This window comes from Aplysia californica, unplaced genomic scaffold (genome assembly GCF_000002075.1).
Source record: "Aplysia californica isolate F4 #8 unplaced genomic scaffold, AplCal3.0 scaffold00067, whole genome shotgun sequence".
NCBI classification, from domain to species: domain Eukaryota; kingdom Metazoa; phylum Mollusca; class Gastropoda; order Aplysiida; family Aplysiidae; genus Aplysia; species Aplysia californica.
In genome coordinates, this window is record NW_004797337.1 from 1,027,367 (window position 1) to 1,051,018 (window position 23,652).

General features: G+C 40.0%; 1 protein-coding gene across 4 annotated transcripts in view; it reads right to left on the reverse strand.

Annotated features, from left to right (window-relative positions):
* The window catches only part of LOC101847805 (GATOR complex protein Iml1), a 62,765-nt gene that overhangs the window by 28,773 nt on the left and 10,340 nt on the right, over positions 1 to 23,652 (reverse strand). For 3 of the 4 annotated variants that reach the window (XM_005093657.3, XM_005093655.3, XM_005093654.3), the window contains exons 13-25: positions 23,284 to 23,345; positions 22,273 to 22,346; positions 21,624 to 21,702; positions 20,685 to 20,724; positions 19,958 to 20,069; positions 19,354 to 19,592; positions 18,724 to 18,939; positions 17,162 to 17,259; positions 16,108 to 16,202; positions 15,358 to 15,443; positions 14,820 to 14,930; positions 7,208 to 7,318; positions 1,695 to 1,848 (exon numbers count right to left, since the gene is read on the reverse strand). In XM_005093657.3, coding sequence (XP_005093714.1) covers positions 1,695 to 1,848; positions 7,208 to 7,318; positions 14,820 to 14,930; positions 15,358 to 15,443; positions 16,108 to 16,202; positions 17,162 to 17,259; positions 18,724 to 18,939; positions 19,354 to 19,592; positions 19,958 to 20,069; positions 20,685 to 20,724; positions 21,624 to 21,702; positions 22,273 to 22,346; positions 23,284 to 23,345 — 1,477 coding nt within the window. The remainder of the gene's footprint in view (positions 1 to 1,694; positions 1,849 to 7,207; positions 7,319 to 14,819; positions 14,931 to 15,357; positions 15,444 to 16,107; positions 16,203 to 17,161; positions 17,260 to 18,723; positions 18,940 to 19,353; positions 19,593 to 19,957; positions 20,070 to 20,684; positions 20,725 to 21,623; positions 21,703 to 22,272; positions 22,347 to 23,283; positions 23,346 to 23,652) is intronic. The other variant, XM_005093656.3, reaches the window with a different exon arrangement.

Sequence of the window (23,652 nt, forward strand, 5' to 3'; positions counted from 1 at the left end):
CTCCCTCCCTCTCTCTCTCTCTCTCTCTCTCTCTCTTCTGGCGCTGCGGTGTCATAAACAGTCAGCGATGCCGACAGCACGCAGGAACTCAACGCTTGCCCGGGGGTCCTTAAAAGATGGCACTTGTAACACATTAGATCCTATAAATGCCGAATTTGTTTCAGCTTTAGTTTTAGTAGAGTTTTCAGAGCGCTCGCAATTGCATAAGGTCATATGAGCGCCAAGGGTAGGATGTCAACAGAGAAGTCTTTACAGGGAATCAGGCTTACTCTGCTCACCTCTCTAGCTTCAACAGCACAAAGTCAGCTTCAACTATGAAGGCACCCGAGATATAGAGGGTCACATTCGTCTCAAGAGTGTGACAAACATACAATAGACGAAGAGGAAAAATGATGATAGTAAAGATGAAGAAAGAAAAAGCAGCAGTTCCCTGTTGCAGTCCAGGCACAGTTATGAGGATGACATTGATGAATCAGCCCATTTACAATTCTACTGTGCATAAGAACATGTTAATATCCCCCCCTTTCTGAATGGCCTAAAGACACTTCAGTCAGTAGCACTGCCCCTAGGGGGGTAAACCGAATGTTTGTTTCTTTGAGCACGGTCACAGAGAAGCACATTGACACAAAATGATCATTTAGTGCTCTAGTGCTCGGAAAAAGTAAGACAGACAGAAACAACAGAGGGAGAGTAAAGAAGTAGGACTTAACAGTGGCGCACTCCAACAACCCGTTAAGTGCCGAAGAATAGAGTGTTACAAGAGAGTAACAATACACAAAAAAAAGGAGAGATAAGCACGATAGGTATTTGATAGGACAGAAGGAGCAAACTACACCAAAGCACCCACCAATCACCCAAACTCATGCTCCGACACAAACAGAGGAACGTTTCACAACACTCTCTTTCTCCCTTCTACAACAAGCACACACACTTAAGCGAACACATAACAACAGAAATATAAATGGGCACGCTAGTTTTAAAAATCTGAAAACCTTAACTCTTTATCTCCGGCAAGCCGCTCCCAGTGGCTCGCGGTCGGAACGGCTGTGCCGGTGAGCCGCTGACAGCGGCTCAGGCAGATTCCTTTACGACAACTTTGACATCAAATTACTTTCCGGCAATTGCCTAAAACAAGTTTCTTTTTACAGAAAGTTCATTCATTAGATGAAGTACTATCATCATACGTTCGCAAGTTTCGATTTAATGACCCATTTAGGGACATTTTCGTCATTTTTAGATTTAGTACCTAAAAAGGGCCCCAGCGTAGTGGGTTCACCCCCTCGGAGATAAAGAGTTAAGCAACCGCCGCATTATGTGTGTGATATGAAAATAAACTTAAGTAAGATGCATTAATATACATTGTAAAATGCATAGAACTTGCTGTTGAGAGAGAATTTGTGCTATACAAATGCTATTTTTATTCTTACCATGCCCATTTCATGTATGAAAAAGACATGTGCAAAACTCAGACACAGATGCATCACATACGGCAGTAAGATCTTACTTTTTTTTTCCCAACTCTTCATACTTAATAATGACTGCCTCATCTCTGTCCTTTTATTGTTGGGGTTCTTTTTTCCCCACACCAGGAAGGGAATAAAAAATCTGTACTCAGAGAGAAAATCTATAACATTTACACCCCTGAGACAAACAAACAGATTTCCCGCGACACCCCGGGACAACATCCTCCGCACCTGGACCAAGACGCCCAGATCTCAGCGTTGACGTCCTCTGGCAGCAGCTCGTACTCCGACACCACATAGTCATAGTGGAGGCTGCGGCGGTCCGGGAAGTAGTCGGTGGTCACTGGCAGGGAAGCAGGGATGGTCAGCGACTTCCAGTCCACAGCTGTACCAGAGGCAAAAGAATAGTAATGGTGACGTTTACGCGTGTGGGCTGCACGGCTGGTTACAAGTCCGGCAGAAATCTTCACACATTTGCCCATTACAAGGATGAAAATGGCTTTTTCTCCATTCTGCCATTATTTTAAGCTCGTTTTGCATTTCTCAAGCACTTTAGTTTAGTTTTAGTTTTATTAAGAGTTTTACGGCACTTGAAACACAATAAGGTCATATAAGTGCCGAAGATTAGAGGTGTTACAAGAGATAGATGTCTGATAGGAAAGAAGGACCAAACCACACCAGAGCACCCGCCAACCACCCACTCAAGCACTTCACTTTGACAATTTTTTTGAAAAGATGTGTTATCAGCCCCCCAAAAACAAAACAAAAAGAAAAAAAAGAAAAACTATGTTATCACAATTCTTTACCCTTGTATTTGTCTATATCAGAGCTATCACAGTCATTTTTGGTCACATTTTTCAGTATCTATCTGCCAAAAACAAAGGTACAGTTAGAGTTAGGGGAGGGTGGAAAGATACAAGACAAAAATTTTTCTTGTCAACAATATGCACGGTTGGATACATACAACACGACATTAAAACCACACAACAAAAAGTATCAATTGCTTTTTACCTTACCAAAATAACATTATTTTCCAAGCTCCCCCCCTCCCCAGTCACCGTGAAAGATGACAAAGAGTTTTTTAAAAAGTTGATAATAGTTTGGAAAGCTAGAGGACGTGGACCAGAAAATATCAACACAGAAAAAAAAAAGGGAAGGGGACAACATTATGTGTGTGTGTGTCTGTATGTTATTGACAGTGTGGGCTCACACCCCTTTCAACACTGTAAGGTTAAGTAAGTTGTGGAAAATATGAATTTAACATCTCCACCCCAGATAGATCAATACAGGCAGAGAGTCATGAAAACTCTCAAAATAACCCAAGTTCAAGAATGACTCATTGAGATTCGAACCAAGGTCTTCTGTACCATAGCCCAGCATGATACATCAACTGGGCTAAGCATGCCCAAGTCACAGGGCAAGGAAGATGCTTTAATGCAGGTGTTTTTACACCACTCCCGTCCACACATACAGGGCAAGATTTAAAAAACACTGCTGGGAGAGAAAAGTAATGTAAGGTAAGGTCACCATGCCAGTTTTTGCTCCATTTTTTTTCTTTTCCAGTGAACTGGGAGCTCCAGTGGCTAAGTGAGCAGTGAGTTCAGACTCAAGTAAAGTCAAGCAAGTTTCGGTGACACAGGGTTTAGATGGGTAGTCACCGAAGTGTGCCCTTGAGCAGGACACGACAACCCTAGGTGCTGCACACTGGCAACTGGTAATGGCATGGTTGTAAATAGTTCTGTATAGATGTAATATTGTGTATTTATGTATGCATTTGTGCATATATTTATAATTATGTATTTATGTATGCGTGTATAATGTATGTTTGTCATTGTAAACCAAATGGCCCTTCTGGGACCAATAAAAGTGTAATCTATTTATTATTTATCTGACATTCAAATAGACGTGCCCATTACTGAATCCCAAGGCCCATTTCTGACTGCCAAAGGATTTCCAAAGGTCATTTTCAAAAATAAGAAAGAAAAGCTGCACACATAACATACAGTCGAACCTGACTTTACAACCACCTGTCCAAGACAATCACCTGTACATATATGTCCAAAAAGGAAAACGGAACACCTGTCTAATTTGTCCACTTTTCTCCTTGCAGTGGGTGGTCATCTTGGACAGGCCCGACTGTAGTAAAAGTCATTTTGTTGATCTGCGTTAATCACAATGCTCTATGGGCCACCCATTTGAGCATCCCTGTTCAATGACATTGTGGTGCCACTAATTGTTATCATCTAAATATGTTCAAAACTATAGGCATACAATACACCATCAACACAATCACTACAACCTCCGTAAGCACAAGCTTTCTGTACTGCATCTTGTTTAATTTCTCTGAAGTGCAGTGAAAGGCTAAAAAGCCATCCATTTAAAAAAGTGGATAACCTATTGCTATACAAAACCGACCAAAAAAAAAGCAACTAGCAGCAGCCAATAATATATTATTATCATGCCACAGCAAATTATAGTTCTATTCAGAAAGCACATGATAGGTATAGGTATTTGTTAGTACAAAATGCACATATATCTACGATTTGTTTTCTTTATAAAGGAGCATAGCCTCCAGTAAAATCAGTTCACATGCATAGCTCAAATCTCCCTTCTCATCATACTTGGCCTTCAAACAAACAGAGTGATAAGACACAGTCAGAGAAAAAAATGTACCCCAACTTGACCCTGGAAGATACAAGCAAACTGTAACATGTCAAACATAATCAAAAGAGCCTAAAAGTACTTGGAGGGAGGACATAGATTCAAACCAAAGGGAGACTCCTTCTAAACACCTGGACAGAGGTGGAGACAACAGGTTTAGTCTCAGTAAGACTAAAGAGTTTTACAGCCCTTGCAACACAAATAGGTCACATAAGAGCCAAAGATTAGAGGTGTTACTACTAGAGAGAAGGAGCAAACCACACCATAAAGTGCTAACACACTTGAAGATGTTAAGAGGAAAAGTTGTTTGCAGACTGAGAGGTATGAGAAGTAAGCCCCCACAGGTCACAAGAGCGAAGAAGAAAACAAAAAGTTTCTTATTATTCCCTTTAAGCCCCATGACCACGAGGAAAATTTTCACTCATCACATGGCTGTGAGTATACAAAGGATGAAATTTTCGCCTGTTCATTTCTCTTCAAGGTCACGTGACTTCATACTTCACAGCCGTGTTATGAGTGGAAATTTTATTAGTGTGCACAAGACCTTAGTGACTTTTATGTCGGGCAATGTTAAGGCCCATGGAAAATCACATGCATCTTGGAGAGCAAAACAAAAGACCACGCAACATGAAAGGCAACAGTAGAGCCATGAGTCTCTTATAGATGAGGAGAACAGCATAGCTGACCTTTCAACTCATGCATCAGACACAGTTAAACGCCTTGAGAAAGCCTTATTTTTTCAACAACTCTCATCAAAAACAGATGCGCAAGACATGTTTGACTTTGAGTTTGAGTACAGAGAAGCACACCAACACAACAACAGTTACATAGTGCTAGGAAGAATTAAGATGGAGAAAACAGGGAAAAAAAAGAAGGACCTACCAGCAGTGCCCTTCAACTGACACTGCTTACCCAGAGAGCCCCTTCCTAAACCTTTTTAAAAAAACAATTAAAATGAAAAGGACACTTTCGAATCATGATAAACCAGACACACAAACAACCCTGGCTAACAATAAAAATAACAACCTCTCTCTCTTTAGCTTAATCATCCATGTCATAAAACCTTTTCCAACTTTATGTAGCAAACTGGATGTTAGTGAACACCAACATGGATGCAGTCAAACAAAAACGTCAAGGGAATCTAACCAAGACAAGTTCCAGGGCAAAATTCTTCCTTCAACGTATTCATCACAAATGTGCCTGAAGGTTAGTACACAGGGGAGCCAAAGGAGCTAGGTACATTAAAGATGCGAGTCAGACAAATGTGAATAGCAAGGCACGTTAAAGAAAGAGTCAGACAGATGTGAATAGCAAGGCACGTTAAAGAAAGAGTCAGACAGATGTAAATAAGCACCAAAGCGCGAGTGCGAGGAACCAAGTCTTCATAGCAGCCCACCAAAGGCAGCAACGTGCTCAAACAACATTGTGTACATTAGAAGGGCACTGGGCAAAGAACGACGGCAAAATAACGGAAGGAAATGCACACAATATGTTAAATGGTCGTGGGCGGTGTGATGAAACATACAGTGACAAACAGTGTACGGGTGAACAGGGACATGCAGGCATCTCACACAAACAACAGAATAGAATAGAATAGCAAGGCTCTTCTAGGCACATAAAGGTAGCAAATCTACAGGTAGTCAATAAACACAGCAAATCTACAAGATAACGAAAATGATCCTACCTCTCCCCCACAAATCATCCCTCCGCAAAAAGAGAACATAAAAATATCCCCCTCCCCCCTTCCTAAGTTGATAATTTTTTAAAAACTAACCTACAACAGTCTTAAACAAACAAGAAGTAACAAAATCTAATGAAGAGATAGATGAACGTACAGACAAATATTCAGACAGACACACAATCGAAACTGTCTAAAAATGCCACCCATTGTCGAAGGCCGTCTTACAGTCTCATTTTCATGTTAAAAAAAAATACTCAAAGGAGGAGCCCAGTAGAAAGTAACCATTTGTACAGGTGGCTGTCAGAGCAGTTTCGACTGTATAATCAAACAATGAAACAGGAAGATAGACAGACAGGCAGATGAACAAATAGAAATAGGAATTGAATACTGAATGGACAACATACTGACATTACAGATAGTGACAAGACATTCTGACACAATTTTTTTTTACATGAGCACTCAAAAACCAGGGACCATGTTCTTTCAATCACAGGCTCTTGAAAATGTCTTGAGTTTGAGTAATGAGCAGCACATTAGCTCCACGAAAGCCAGAATAATGAAAGGAAAACACTAAACACACAAGACTGAAATAACACAGAGAAAGGAAAGAAGTAGAACTAGCCAGAGGCCCCCTCCATCCATATACTAAAAATGTCTGCACTGACTGAAGAAAAACTATGTGCATTGAATGGAGACAAGCATTTAAAATAATAGTTTGTTCATTATAAACTGATAGATCATGATCTTTAACATCCAAAGACGAAGAGAAATTAAAAAACCTGAAATAGCTCGCAAGGTAAAAAGAGAAAAGTTTAAGAAGAATATCTTTCCTAAAGAGAACAAATCTCAAGATAAAGAACATCGAGTTCTGAATTGGCTTCAGCAATACTCTGATTGACAAGACAATGAATTGCTCAAAAGAACTGACATGACAAAGACAGAATTACTTTAAACATACATCATCAAGAGATACAGAGAGAAATATAAAGCAACGAATCCCAAATAGCAAACCTAAGCAAAAAAAATTAAGATTTATAGGAGTCCTCTTGACAAAACTATGAAGCACTCAGAAATGAGCAAGCTCATTTATCTTCTACGACAGCTGTAAAATATAATAGAAGCAAAACAAATCCCGAAACAAATCAAAATCTATATAAAATAATGGGAGCCTCTATATAAAAAATGAACACAAAAATGGTCTTTGACAAAAACAACAACAAAGGAAACAAAACATGACCAATTATAATAACCCAAACAAAGCTAGTAAATGCATCATCATCATCAGCAAACAGCCTCTACACAGAGGAAGCAAGAGCCACCAGTGCCAATCTACTCGGGTGAATAACAAGAAAACAGCACAGGCGATGAAAGGCAACAAAAAAACAAAACTAATGAACCGTACTTATCCCTGCGCTGAACAAGTTGGATTGGATATCTCCTCTATAAATAGATTTAGTTAGCCTTGACCCACTGTGATCCTGTAGGTCAGAGGCTAAAGGTCGCCAGTCGTAGCCTGCAGATGTACAATATCCACATGAACGTAAAGAATGCAAAAGAAACACAATTGTTGAAGACATCTGCCGTAAACCCCTCTAATTTTTCCGCCAAACTTGTAAAACAGCTACACAACCCCAAGCGTAATCAATCATTGTTGCCGAAAGGCAGTTCACAGCAGGTCAGCTGGACATTTGCCACATTTATCCAGACACTCACTGGGACAGCAATAATACAGGAAATAAATAAAAGAAGCAGTCCACACCAAAGTGTACGTTTTGTGTCACTGACTGCAGTTCAAGCTCAAAGCCCAACCCCAAAAAGTCAGCCACAATTCAAACTGTCAATAGAGGGAAAACTCAAGAGACATAGGCACACAGCCAAATCATCTCAACTTGAAAAAAAACATTCTATAAAATAATACATTAAAATAATGATTAAGTCATCTGCTGTTACCCCAATATTTCAGCAGTTACAAAAAGCTGACAGAGAAAAACAATAAACCATAAACCACTGGAACAGGACACTGGACTGTTCCTATCCTGTCATTGTTTCAGGATCAAAGCCCCATACATGGACAGCAAGACTAATCTAATTACTCTCAGGATCATCAAGCTTACACTGTCCCAATAGCTTCATGTTTACAACAAGTGTAAATTTCTCACAGCAAAAGCAAGACCATCCATCGTGTTTCTTTCATATGTTCTTCCTGGTGTGAAAGATTGTGTGACTGATTACAAGCTAGATTTGTGCCATGCACTCCTTTTCCTATTATTTAGCCACTGGTAATCACAAACAAAAATCAGCTTTGACATTTTATCCCTAAACTTTCAGACCTTGACATTTGACTAGTATGCAGAGCTAAGATTGATATGAATATAGACTCGCGTGACCCATTCTGACAAAGAGAAAGGAACCCGATATTTTCCGCAGAAGGGATGGCAAAAACGGTGGAAAACGAATTACCAAAATATTGCACAATCCTGCCTAATGACAATGTTTCTTTATTTGTTTGAGGAATTAGAAACACATCGATAAAATAACAGTCACTTTGCAAAGGGGTAAAAGCTAGACAGACAGACAGCTAGAAACAACAAAGAGAAAGAAAAGAAGTTGGACCTATCGATGGATCCCTCCAACCACCTGCTAAATGACAACAAAACTACAAACAATTTTGCAACCTCACAAAAATTCACCCGTTATCTATTTTTAGCGCTCAGTGCACACATCTTTCGCCTTCACTCTGAGTTACACAGAAACACTTGGCACAATAACCGCTGTCTTAAGAAAAAATTTTAGTAACAGTTTTACGGCACTTGCAACGCAATAATGTCAGATATTCGCTGACAATTACAGGTGTAACAAAGAAATTGACAAACACAAAAAAGGAAGATGGACAAGGAAGAAAGATGTTTGATAGGAAGAAAGGAGCAAACCGCACCAGAGCACCAACCAACCACCCAGTAACAGAGGTCTTGTGCTGAGAAAACTTCAGACAGGCAGGCAAGCAGAAATAACACAGTGATAACTATCAAACAGAACCTACCACAGGCACCCTCCAACCACCCACTCCATTACTCTAATTCCTGGGCCTGGAGCTTTTCTATACAAACAACCTACTGAAGTCTAGGGGACGTTAACCTCATACAAAAAAGAAAGAAACAAAAAGCAACAGAGGGCACAATAAAATCATTTAGCATAAACAAAAACAAAAACAAAAAGATAACATGGAAAGAAACACTTTAATAAATTAAATAGTAATCAAGGAAAATTAAAAATGAGGCTCCACTTGAACTTTAAAAAATCCAACTCATATTCCAGAAACCACATCCTGAAATGTCACACTCACAGAGACACACTCCCCAACAAACACAAGAAGAAAAAAAAGCATCAGCCAGCACTTCATTCTGCATTCAACACAAGTCAAGTTGCCAAAGACGGCAGTGCATCTTCATAGGAGTTTTTTTAGGGTCAAGGAAATACCCTAAAACAACCTAACAACAGATGCAGTTGCTTGTTTGTTTGTTTGTTTGTTTATTTGACTAAAGAGAATCACATCGACACAATAGCCATCATTTAGTATTAAGAAAAAGGAGACAGACATGCAGGAACAATTTAGGGAAAGAACAGAAGAACAGAGGCAGTAAAAAAAAAAAAAAAAAAGGAGAAAGATAAGGACGATAGTTGTTTGATAGGAAAGAAACAGCAAACCACATGAGAGCATCCACCAACCGCCCACTATTCAAACTCAGAGGTTGCGTTAGTACCACGGTGAAAGAAGAGGTAGGGCAGTCAAAAAGATGTGAGAGCACACCGTACGACAGAGTAGAGCACTAAAGCAAACACTGACAAAGCACCAGTTGCATGTCTTTCTGGACACACTTTAGGTCACTTCGAAGACAAAGAAATTAAAGGTGCTTCCCACCAATCCACGGAGGGTGAGATTTTTTTTTTTTAAAATTCTAGGACAGGTAAAAAAAAAATCATGAGAACTTTTCAGACTAGAAATCTGAATCTACGAGCACGGAAAAAAGTTTGTTAACCAAAACTGCTCAAATATCAGTGAGTGAACAGGCACAATTCTAGTCCAAGAAAGCAATCGGTGAAATAAGACATGATGCAGTAAAACTACAGACAATCACACGGCAAAAGGGCAGTCAAGTCACACAACTACAAAACAATCTCAACGCCAGCAATAGGTGCCACCAGGCCGGTAAAAGATATCCAGAACTTTTCCCACCCCCTGGACACATTCCGCTAGGTGACTCAAAATTTGACTAATACATCTTATGTAACGACTTTTTAAAAATATAAATCCAGGCAATTTCAGAAATATTTCCAGAGTCATCCTGAGAATCTGCACTTTTGACCACCAAAAAAGTCTTGCAGATTTTGTTAGAACTGACACAGAAAATAATACAATTCTGTGTAAGCAGTGCACAAATAGTACACCAGAAACCGGAAAACAAACTGAAACAGAAAGTACCTGGGTATCCCACACACTGGATTGGAAGCAACTACCACAACACTCAGAGGTAAAAAAAAAGCCAATCGAAAAAATTCCAACAACCTTAACATTGTCATGAACACCGAAAAAAAAAGTAATTATCACAAGGCAGGAGACCTATGATCAAATTTGTGACAACATCAATGACGATTTATTTCAAGACAAGTCAGAGCTACTGTTCTCAGCGTGATAACTGTGAAGACATCAGGTGGTTGCTGTAGAATTTATGCCTGTAAGGAAATAGATGAAAAAGGGGAAAGAGATCGCAGACAAAAACACCTTCAGAGACGAGTCTTCCCACACATCCCACAACTCAAGATGAGCAGAGCAACTTCTCTCAGAGCCGTGCAATCCGTTAGTGCACGGCAGTACCGTTGAAAACCAGTGTCGGTACTTTCTCGGCAACCAACTGCCAGTACCGGTACCGGTACAGGGAGTGACACCAGGAGGTGACACGTTTTGCACCTAACACCACGATCAGCCCCCCCCCCACACATACACACACAAGTCAGAATTGGAGAGGCGAACTGTGACGCAAAATACCTTTGAGGTTTGCTGCAGCGCGGGATTAAATTAAATAATTATCGCCGCTAAAAATTAATTTCACTTTCGGAATCAGCGTATCAAAATAAGCAAAGCGGTTCACGTGGAACCTGATTTGATGCCACATTTAGAATTAAGCAAACTTCGTTTTTGATTTCAATTTTGAAACTGAAGTCATGCATCAAGGTCACTAGCTGCGTTGTGCATCTGACATCACAGCTGCTAGGCCTTGGCCTAGGCCTGGAATCTACACTCTGCACACTTCCCTTGGCCAGGTAAAAAAAACGTTGGTGTCGGCTCCTTCCCAGAGCCGGTACTGGAGGCCTGGTGCCATTACTGACACCTCCGTCGGTAGAACCGGGCTGGTACTGGGTACCGGTACCTGCTGATCCCTACAATCTGAGTCTATATTCGCAATGGCTGCTACATATCATTGCTGTCAAAAACAATAAACATAAGCTTTAACAGAGATGAATCTTTCAACATCATCAAATGCAGTTTAATACTATGGTCAAGGCTTACAGTTTTTTTGTTCTTCATGATTCCTGACAGGAACAACACAACAATAACTAGTTTCTTTGTCTCATATTGTAAAGAATACCCGAACGGACTTCAGTGGATTGCTTGTGACACCGACCATACGCTCTGTCTTATTGTATTGCTGCCATCTGCTGTGTAATGATTACACTCTTCATCGCCCCACTCGAAAAAGCTGAGGTTGATTCCTACATGAGTAACTCTGATCTATCAGGTACCTCTGTCTTTCTGCTGGTATGTCGTATACTACGCACCCAAGGATGGCCCTAATAGGCTGGGCTGAAGCAGCCTACCTTGTAAATATGGAACCAACTCAAGGGACTCTGTCAGCTTGACATTATGATTAAGGCCTGATGCTAGAAAAGTTCTTGGCGATCTAAGAAACATCATCAGCTGTTACATAACAACAACACAGCACAAACAGATTCAGAATCTCAACAGAGAAGTCCTTACAGGGAATCAGACTTATTCTGTTCACCTCTCTAGCTTCAACAGCACAAGGTCTGCTTCGACTATCAAGGCATCCCAAAAACAGCAGGTCACAAGAGAGTGACAAACATACAAAAGAAGTAGAGGAAAAATGACAATAGTAAAGATTAGGAAAGAAAAAGCAGCAGTTCCCTGTTGCAGATCAGGCACAGTTATGAGCGTGACATGAATCAGCCCATTTACAATTCTACTGTGCTTGAAGAGAAATGTCCCCCCTTTGGGAATGGCCTAAAGACACTACAGTCAGTGGCACTACCCCGGGGGGCCCCTATATAATGGATATTTCCGTATAGGCAAAACCGTAGCCAATGAAAATTGACTTGTTCCCATAGCATGAACCAGCGTCTGCAGAGTAGCAGTTTGGCACTTGGCCATCCCACACAGAAGAGTTTTTTGGCACTTGCAGCACAAACAGGTCATATAAGTGCCGAAGGTTAGAGTTGTTACTAGAAAGTAACATACACAAAAAAGAGGAGAGCTGAGGACGATAGATGTTTTCTAGGAAAGAGAGAGCAATAGGAAAGAAGGTTTTAACTACATGAGAGCACTCGCCCACCAACCAACCACAAAAATTGTTTCTCAAACAAATGAAAGCTGTAATTTAACCACCATAACTAACAACATTATCCATTTCTTTTTAAAATATTTAATTTCCTCAATATAGGTGTCTTTTACACCCTCTCTCTCACAATTTGGATAATTTAGGATGCCAGATCCAACCCTGCCTATCAGTGTCAACACAAACTAAGAGGGATTCAAAGTCCCAGCGGAAAGACCAGGATATTTGATTACAAATTTTCTACACCAGCAACTCAAACCTGAGTCTTCTGTGAGCAACGGTGACACACCAACCAACCATATGGCAGAAGCGGCACCAGTGTCCATGGAACTCACAACTTATACAATACATATATGGTTCAAAGAAACTATTCTTACTGAAATTTTAGAGTGCGACTGTTCTTTCAAGGTTTCCATTTTCATATCTCTGCTGAATATTACGGGGCAAAAAATGAGGAAACATTCCTTTAGTTTTAGTGAGAGTTTTACGACACTTGCAACACAATAAGGTAATATAAGTGCCGAAGATTAGAGGCGTTACAAGAGAGGAACAAACACAAAAATAGAATGAGGGGAGATAAGGACGATGGATTTTTGACAGGAACGAACGAGCAAACCACACCAGAGCACCCGCTAACCACCCACAGGAAACATTCCTAAGCCCTTCACTAAATGCCCACTTCCAACTTCGTAAGGCAGGGTAGAAAGACATGTACACATAGTACAGTAAACTTACACATAACATAAGCCATGAACCAGGCATTTTTCATCAACTACTGCAAATTGCATCGGTTTTAGCAGGTTAAAAAAAAAGAGCGGTAATCATTCTTTTCATTAGTACAGCACAGAAATCAAGAATTTATCCCCTTTCTTGCACTGAAGGCAAGACAGATACAAAATATTGTTTGATAAAAAAACAACAACCAAAGCATGTCCCTCAAAAGAAAGCTAAGTTACAAATCAACATTTTGCATTGTAGCAACAAAAAGAAATCAAGATGACATTTTAAGTCCGAGAACAAAAGAGGCAAAGAGGACACTTTGTTCCAAATAAATACTCAATTAAATTAAAGCAATCAAATATCCTGCCCAAAAGAGAAGTTAATGAAACTTTGAACCAACACCAGTGGCATCATGTTAAACAGTGGTTGGGTTAGACGAGGAGAATTCTTGGATAACAGCTCTTGATTATATTTTCATAAACAACTTTATGCGTAAACAATAAAGCAGAGTAAAACCTCGGTAAGCTGTGAGAGTCTTAAAACTAAAACATACTATTAGCTGTAACGTTCACTTTCTGAAGCCGCGAGTCCCATTTAATATTTCTAATCTTTTGGACTAGGTCATACTTCAGCTACGACATTCAAAATCTTGGGTCCGAAAGGGGTATGCTACACCGAGGTTTTACTGTATATTTATGTTAAGTGAAAGGTAGAGGTTGAAACCAAAGGACATTCTCTTGGATTCCACTATCTGTACAGATGAAGATCTTGCTATTAGAAAGAGAGCAGTAAGGAGAGTCCAACATGTCTTTAACTGGAAACACAAAGGACAGTCGAGGGGGTGGGGTGGGGGGTAATACTAATATCAAATCCCGCTACAAGATGGGATGGGATGAGAAGTGGGGGGAGGGTTGACCGGGAGAAGGGGACAGTGGGCAGCCCATAACAGTAAGATTGACAGTGAGATATGATACTCCCAAGTACTTACATAATCATTTTTGTAACTCTTTATCAAACTGCACCAGTATAAATTTTTTTTTTTTAAATTTTTAGTAAGAATTTTACAGGACTTGCAACACATGAATATGTCAAATAAGTGTCGCAGATTAGAGATGTTACTAGAAAGTACACATACAAAAAAAAGGTGGGAGAGAGAAAAGGAAGACAGACATTTGATAGGAAAGAAACAGCGCACCACACCAGGCTACCCACCAATCACCCACACAAGCTAAAGAAAACACATCATCCACCTGATACTCAGGACAGTCTCATCAACAGAACACAACTTCTTATCTGAGAAAACAGAAAACTGTCCCAATCTTCGAGGAGGGGAGAAATTAGGTTTATTTCACCTCAAAGAAAAGCTAAAACAGAGTACAGTTGTTCTTGTTTTTTTCTTTTACTTTTAGTAAGAGTTTTACAGCATTTGCAACACAGTACGGTCATATAAGTGCCGAAGAACAGAAGTATACAGTGAAAAGACGGAGGTAAAATAAGGAAGGTAGATGTTTGATAGGACCCACATAAGAGCACCCTCCAACCACCTTAGAAAAGGATTTCCAGCCATACTGATGATAACCAAGCTGCTCTCAGCACACCCCTTCACATCCCTTTCCCCTCTCCTCTTCCCCCCCCCCCCACCCCCACTGTTTGTTGAGCACCCACCTGTGTTCATATCGGGAGACCACTCCTGCTCAGAGCCAGACTTGACGCTGCCGAAGATCTTGAGTTTGTTCCCATGAAACATACGATTGCTGTGACTGTGTCTTGCAGCACCTACCGGACAGACAACATTGTTTGAGTTTTTGTGACTGAGTAAAGAGATGTACACTAACAACACAGAAACACCCATTTGGTGCAAGGCAAAATTATTCAAGAAAGAAAGACAGAAACAACCGGGAGAGAGAAGAGAAGAAATGATGCGCAGACGGAATAAAGTGAGGTGGGATAAGATTACTTCAAATAGCTTACGACAAATGTACAGAACCTATGTAACTAAGATCTCTGTAACTAAGATATTCATTGAAGCATGACACCGAGTCTTCTTGCAGTACTCAAGAACAAAAACAAAACATTTTAGCTTTACAGTCACGAAAAATTTACCCAAAATGACACGACCAAGTACAAGGCCAGTCTTTAGAAAAAAAAAAATAATTAAAAAGCTTCAACAAATATAAAAAAGAACACAAACAGAAGCACTTACTAGGCACAACGGCCTCCGAGCCGTGACGTTTGGCCAAAGCTCCTTCAAACCGAGACACGGGGGACTCTGAGATGATGCTGTCACCACTACAGAAAGACAGGACAACAATCCTAGAGCTGTGAACATCCCACTTTACTAGTCAACATTCATAACTTTAGCACTATTCACAATTATTCAAAGTGTGGCAGAGCCATTCGACTGCTGTGTGCTTTTTTTAACAGATTATGAATTTTCATCAGTTTTTCTCAAAATGTAGTAAAATTAGAGCATATAATATCTAAATACAGCAATACTTTGTACTTGATTGTTACGAGACAGACTGATAAGTGGAGCCAACAATCAAGATCACTGAAGTGAGGGGCTGCTCTACAGCATGCCTTTCAGGTCCAACCTGGACTGACAGTAAACAGCATCCCAGCAGAACGACAGGGATACTTGATAACATTTCTCCCAAAACAGTCATCAAACTCACATCTTCAGCATACAATGATGAAGCACCTTACTATAACACTACAAATGTCGGTATGGCATGTGTGTGAGCACTGAACAGATACAGTTGAACCTGCTCTAAAGACCGCTTGTCCAAGGCAGTCACCGGCACAAATGAACACATCCTTATCTTCCTCCCCCCCCCACCTATTTTTTCTATATTAAAATTGCACTGTCCAAGAGGACCACCTGTTTAAGATGACTACTTTTCTCCTCGACAATTGGCGATCATTTAGGACAAGCTTGATTGTCAATACTGACCTCTGGCTGTGAAGCTCTGCACCATCCCCAAAGCTGCTGGATACCTGACTGACAAACGGCTTCTTGCTCTTCGTGGTCACAGTCACAGTGGGGCTCTGGAAAGAAGAATAATAAATAAATGTGAGGTGTGCTGACAAAATCAGTTACTTCTCCGATCATAATCAAATTTATAGGTGAATTTATAACTGAAATAAGAAACAAAGCTAAACTTGAAGAGAATAGCATCAGTTGCAAATCTTTAAACATGACCCCTGCGTCAATTTTTGGCCTTTATCTTAATTGTTGGATTGCGAGAAATAATTTATTTAGTCAGCATGCCTCGCAAATGGTTTTTGTATTGCGCAAGTTCCTGCCCGACAGGAAACTATGAGGTTTCCAATCTATAATATTGCCCCAACAGACCTGATGGCATTCTGAATTAATCTCAACTTCCAGGCAGTGCAAACTGTTATTTCACAAGCGCTAGAACATTAACATACTGACAGGACCTTTCCCTGTCTATGGCCGGCCCCCCATTCACACCTTGGTGAAGTGAGGAAAATTGGTGTCAAGTGCCATTCCCAAAGATACTACATTGCACTGAGCTGAGCCCTAAGCCAGCAACTTTACGAATCTGGTCTTAAAAGTTCATAACTCTTCTTCAGTATCAGCAAGTCCACACTGAGCAGCATGAGAGAATAACGAATACATGTTTTTCAATACAATATCAGACTTCCATACTAAGACTTGATATGTTTTTTAGATACTGGCTGGCAACTATGTTGCTGAATAAGCCCTTCCATAAATCTACTAACAACCAACCCCATCTAAAAAAAAAACACAAGAAAAACAACCCCATTTCCCATCCCAACCTCCCCCCCCAAAAAAAACAAGGCAAAAAGCTCACATTCATTTCCCTAGAGGGCGGGGGAAAAAAATTGAAGTACGCAAAACTTATACTCATATCGGATGGAGCTCTACATGAACGCAATTTATCATTATTATTATTATTTTTATTACTATTACGTCTGCAAGCTGGGTACAGGATGGCAAGTGTGCTGTTAACTCTACCCACCTGCACAGCTTCTCTGTTGGAGAAAGGGAAGTCATCGTCATGGTCCAGATGTGAGACAGAGTGGACGTGCCGAGCCTGCATCTGCATGCCACGCTGGTCTGAGGGGTCACACAAAATGTAAGTTTACAGGGTTTTTTTGTGTTTTTTTTATAGTAGAGGGTTTTACAGCGTTCGCAACTGCATAAGGTCATATGAGCGCCAAGGGGTGGGTGTCAACAGAGACGTCTTTACAGGGAATCAGACTTAGACTGCTCACCTCTCTAGCTTCAACAGCACAAGGTCTGCTTCGACTATCAAAGTACCCCAAAATAGCAGGTCACAAGAGAGTGACAAACATACAAAAGAAGTAGAGGAAAATGACAATAGTAAGGATCATGAAAGAAAAAGCAGCAGTTCCCTGTTGTACATCAGGCACAGTTATGAGCGTGATATGAGTCAGCCCATTTACAATTCTACTGTGCTTGAACAAGAATTGTCCACCCTTTGGGAATGGCCTAAAGACACTTCAGTCAGTGGCACTGCCCCAGGGGGTCAGTTTACAGTTTCTTCAGTAAGAATTTTACAGCACTTGCTATACAAAGAGGTCATAAAAGTGCCAAAGATTAAAGGTCTTACTACAGAGTAATACACAAAGAGAAGAAGGAGGAGAGTTTTACATTTCAGTAAAAGTTTTATGAACATGGCACTTGCAACATAATAAGGTTATATAAGTGTAGAAGAATAGATGTGTAATATGAGAGTAACAAACTCAAAAAAGGAGAAGAGATAAGGGCGATAGATGTTTGATAGGAAAGAAGGAGCCAATCACACCAGAGCACCCGCAAACACCCACACTGCACTTGCAACCCAAACAGGTCACATAAGCAACAAAGACAAGAGGTGTTACAACAGAATAAAATACAAAGAAAAGAAGAGATAAAAATGATTGATATTTTACAGAAAAGAAGGTGTAAACCATACCAGGACACCCGTTAACTACCCACACACTAAGAAGTGAGTTTACAGTTTCTTTTGTAAGAGTCTTAAAGCATTCGCTACACAAATATGTCGCATAAGAGCTGAAAATTAGAGGTGTTACCACTATCTAACTTTCAAAGAAAAGGAGGAGAGAACGGAAAGAAGCAAACTGCACCAGAGGACCCGCTAACCACCCAAAGACATAAGTTTGCAGTTTCTTTAATAAGAATTTTACTGCATTCACAACGCAAACGGATCACAAGAGGTGTTACTAAAGAGAAATATGCGTTAAACATGTCTGCAGATCAGAGACCACCAGAGTCCGTAGTTAACGGGTTTTATAAAGAAAAGGAGGACATGAGAGACATGAACTTGTTTTTGCTTGGACATAATATCCTTTTCAGCCCAGGTTGGCCCCTTCAGGCAGGGTCGAAGCCTACCCCCTAAATGATCTAAATTATTTTTTTAAAACCTACATTTTCGAAAAAGATCAGGGGCCGTTGCATGACTACACTAAGCATGTCAATTATACAAAGGTGGGCTATTACAATCAAATCTTCACTCTGATCAACACTTTGCCAGTTTTCCAACAGCTGGCCACTCACCAACAGGAAAAGCATGCACCCATCGCCTCCTGTTGCTGGTCATTTTGAACTGAAGTCTGGACGGAGCAAAAGGGTTGATAAGGGCCCGGTGAGGCCGGTAGTTGTGCAAGTTGCGGGAGTGTCCGACAGGGGAGCCAGCGCTGCCCACTACAGGTCGAAGGTTGATGAGCTCGTCACTCTCAGACGACTCGTACGAGTCTCGGCTCATTGCTCGCTCTGAGAGAATCAAGACAGACAAAGAAAATATTTCATTTCTCAAAATGATTGCACAATAATGGAAAAAACAATACAAAATAATAACAAGTACAATATCACGAATAGCTAGATTATTGCAAGACAACTATACAAATTTAAAAACCCACCAAACACAAGCAGTTCAAAGTCTTGAAAATAATCTTGTTATTTCACGTTTCCTCAGCATCAAATCTATAACTATGTTTATGCACCTTTTTTCCCCTCAAATTTTCCTGAAAATTCAAGACAATTGGCAAACCTGCTATAATGTCGACACTTATTCTACATCACTTACAAATATCTTATACCAAATCGGGACTCAAAACAAAAAAAAAAGCAAACAAAAGAAATTAAAAAACAAAAATTAAAACAAGAAAGCTCTCAACAAACACTTGCCATGTATCGGGTAACACCCAAAGGAAAACGACATGTCGTCGTGTGATGCCCTGTGGCCAGGGATGCTAATGGCAGCAGACGTGTCCTTCCCAGGCTCCTTGTGGTCGTTCATGTAGGCGGAGACTTCGTCCGAGATGTGCCGCTGTCTCGGCCTCAGCCTCTGCCTCGCCTCGGAAAACGTCTTCGGCAGCGCTGGCCCTCGGTTGAAGATGTTGTTGAGGGTTGTCCCACGAGCAGAGCTGCCACAGAGCAAAGACTTTTACAGCAACACGAATTCTTCTACACCCCAAAGTGATTCATTTTCACTGTAAAAGGTTTACACCCTAACCACATGTTTGTTTGAGTAAGGGAGTAAAGAGAAGCACATCGACACTAAAACAGCCGTTTAGTTTTGGGGGAAAAAAAGCAAGACAGACCAACAGAAAAAAAAGAGGAAAAGAAAAGAAGTAGGACTTACCCAGGGCGCTGTCACAAAGTCAAAAAGAAAGACAAATACTAAAAACGAAAACATTGAAGACCTGAAATTTCAGAAATATCACTCCTCAGACAGATATTCAAAATCTCAGACAAACAAGCAGTCGAACGTAACCACGGCAACACTTACTAAGTACGTGGTGCTGTCCCAGATGGTAGCTTGAACACTTGGGCATCGTATTCGTCATAATCAACAAATGGGATGTTGTCGTCATTTGAATCATCTTTTCTTGGAAGGAGGTCTGAGAAGTATGCATAATATTCAACATTGGGGAGACGTGCTAACAAAATGAATTGTTTCTCTAAATTTACTAAAAGAAATATCGACCAAAAATCGACACGTGTGAAATTTCTATATTTTCAACTGATACTATTTTCTTCAAGTCAAACATGCCTCTTTTATCATTTCATACTAATAAATTGTACAAACTCAGCCTGTACATTTGACATATTAATGTCCATGGGGCTAATTCGAGAAGTAACTAATTTTGTCAACACACATCACAATTATCCCTCCCGCAGGGTACAAAAAATGAGGATAAGAAAGCATTCGACCGACCCCCTGCCCTACAAGTCACTAATGGGCTTTTTCCTAAACAAAGGTGCATGAAATTTCAAAAGTTTCAAACCATACCAAACAAACTCATCTGATCAAATTTTTTTAAAGATAGGTTCTGGGAGAAAAAAAATACAGGAAAACTCAAAAGACAAAAGTAGAGTTAAGATATTTTCCCTTAAGAATGTCAAAGAGGACAAAAAATCAAGGATCACAAAAAGGCCTTTACTTCCTCTTGAATGACACAAATCATCCACATAAAAATATCGGCCAGAATCTGAACACTTCAACAAGTACATACTTTTCTTCACATGTTTGGGCCCTTCTTCCAGCTCTTTCAACTACAACAGTGGGAGAAAAGAAAAGAGCAGTTAAGAAACATTGTAACAAGATATTTTAAGCTTTCACAATGTTCAGTTAAGTCAGTCGAGTTATCATGAAAAGAAAGAAACTGACAATCATAATTGACCGGTTCTCTCTTGACTTGGGTGTTGCCGATGTTAGATTCAGTACAAAGAAGGACATCCACACAATAATGGTCGTTTCAGGGTGGGGGAAAAAGTAAGAGAGACAGACAGAAACAACAGAGGGAAAGTAAAAGAAGTTGAACCTACCAGTGGCATCCTCCAATCACCTGCGGTTGTTGACTAGAAAATGCGGTGAATACATATATACAAAGGGTGCTAATTAGTTTTGATGGCCTCAGCAGTTAAATATCAGAGCACTACAAGTAGTCTGCCCTTGATTAATCTATTCTCAAAAACACTATCAGGGCAACGTGATAACCACCAATTATGGCATCCTATGTTCTAAAGTCTTTCATGCTCTGTATATGTCTATTAGAGCATGTTAATTGTGCAAAAAGTCCCTCTGCAAGATCTGTATAAAGATGTATGTCTCAACATGGAAGGATTTCCTCTAAAATGAAACCAAAATGAGCATGCTAAATTAACTGAGTAATTGATATGCTGGGACATTTTTTTTACTCCACTCAAGCGTACCCATTTGGAAATGCAGAGAAAATTCTTCGTCTTAATTCAAAATCAGTGCTCTCTCTTAAATATTTGGACTCTTTCAAAACTTCTCACTGAACAAATCTGCTAATTACAAGGCATAAAAGCCATCCTATCATCGTCTCTTACCAACTCCAACCACATGAGTAAAATCCCCATACCTAATAAGTATTGCAATATTCTTACTGCAGACCGACAGTGATTGCCTTGTGAGAAGAAAAACTTACCAGCGCTGGTGGAGGTTTGATGCGTGGCACAAATGATGAGTTCATGTGATCCTCGATTTGGTTCTTGGACATGTAGAAACTGAGATAAATGACAGAACACATTTATTGTTTCACGACATGGTGGAATCAAGTACTTGTCAGTTTTGGAGCACATGGAGTGATTGATATCATGTTCATGCTTGTTCTTTTGTCTTTTTTTAAATGCAAAAAATACCCAGTTATCTTTGAATAGAAGTCAACATAATTATAATTGAAACAAGCGGCAGGGGTGGTGTTTGCCCAGTGTCAGGGGTAAAACTAGCGAGAAAATGGCTGCCACAGTTTGGTAGTCCATGAAAACTACAAATTTACATTATTTTATTTTGAGCCTTTCAATTTTTATCAGTAAAATCCATGCAGAAATGCGGTCTTAAATTAACATAAAAGGTGTTGAAATAAAAAGCAAAAATTCAAGACCGCCTTAGTCAACGAAAAGCTCCTACCACCATTTGCATGAAGAGTCTCATGCCTTCCTTTCTCATATCTGTTTCTTCCCGAGGAAGTTGACATTGTATTTGTTATCATTCAGAAGTGAAAAACTTGCTTGTGGTGTAGAGGTTAGGCACTACCATGGAGACAGGAAAGAGAAAAGAGTCAGTGATCAGCCTACCTGTGATTCATCCAGTGTGGTATGTTGTAGTCGTCGCCAACTTCTATGGACTTGTGAGAACTTTTGCTATGGAACTAAAGATTTTTTTAAAAAAGAAATTTGTTTTCAAATGTCTTAGGAAGGAACCTAAAGTGCTTAGTTGTGCAAGATGTGTCTAAGCTTTGAGTATAGAAAAGCACAATAAGACAGACAAGAGAAACATAAAGACAGCTAGATCATTGGCAGGATTATACAACCAAGAACAGTTTTTTAAACTAAAAGGGGGAACTTAAAGTAGCTCAGTCATCAGACTTGTGTGCACAGTTAAAGAAAACACTCATTCAAATAGCTTTCAAAAAGGCAAATGTTCAAAATCTTTAAAAAAAGACTATTTAGTTTTACTTTTAGTTAGAGTTTTACCCAAGATGCAACACAATAAGGTCACATAAGAGCAGAAGATTAAATGTTTTACTTGAGAGTAACAAACAACGAAAAGAAAGAGAGACAAGGACAATAGATGTTTGATAAGAAAAAAGGGATCAAACCACACCAGAGCACAGGCCAACCAGCGACAAAGACTATTTCAAACAATTGAATCATCCCTCTATAATAATAATAATAACAATAATAATAATAGTTTAACTAAGTCACTTCCAGCAATGCTTGCAGCTGTGGAGCAGCTATAGCCTATTTCTAAATTAGATGATGGTGTTGCAGGTCAAAGTTTGAACTTGATTGAGCCATAAATTCATTTTTCAAATCCTTTCTACATCTTTAATCTTGGCGAGTGCAAGCAAGCTTTACTTGTCTACTGACAAAATGGGTCATTTAGCATCTATGTCCTCATTCTAGTAGAAGGTTTACAGGTTTCAATACTAAAACAGAATACAAGAATGCCCTTCCAGTGGTACGAACCAGTAATGCCTGCACCACAACCTAGCATACCACCAACTGAGCTAACAGAGTAGCTGGCACATCTAGGAGAAGAGCATAAACAGAAAAGGCTCTTTGCTATTACTCCAAAATGCTCACCTTGAACAATGGTGCGGCATGCAGCGGCTGCTCTCCCATACAGACCAGGTCACTCCCGACACCTGGCACAGACAGACATAGACATTTTAACTCATTTGACACACTAGCACAAAAAAATTTAGATACACTCACTGACACACCTGGCACAGACAGTACAGATATTTCAGTACACCTGACACACAAGCACATATCATAAATAATATAGATACACTGACACACCTGACAGAGACAGTACAGACATTTTAGCACACATGTCAAAAATGTACACCAATAATATAAATACACTGACGCACCTCACAGACACACAGACACAGATAATACATATCGGTTTATCCTGAAGTTAGTCTGAATGAGCCAGGCTCACAACAA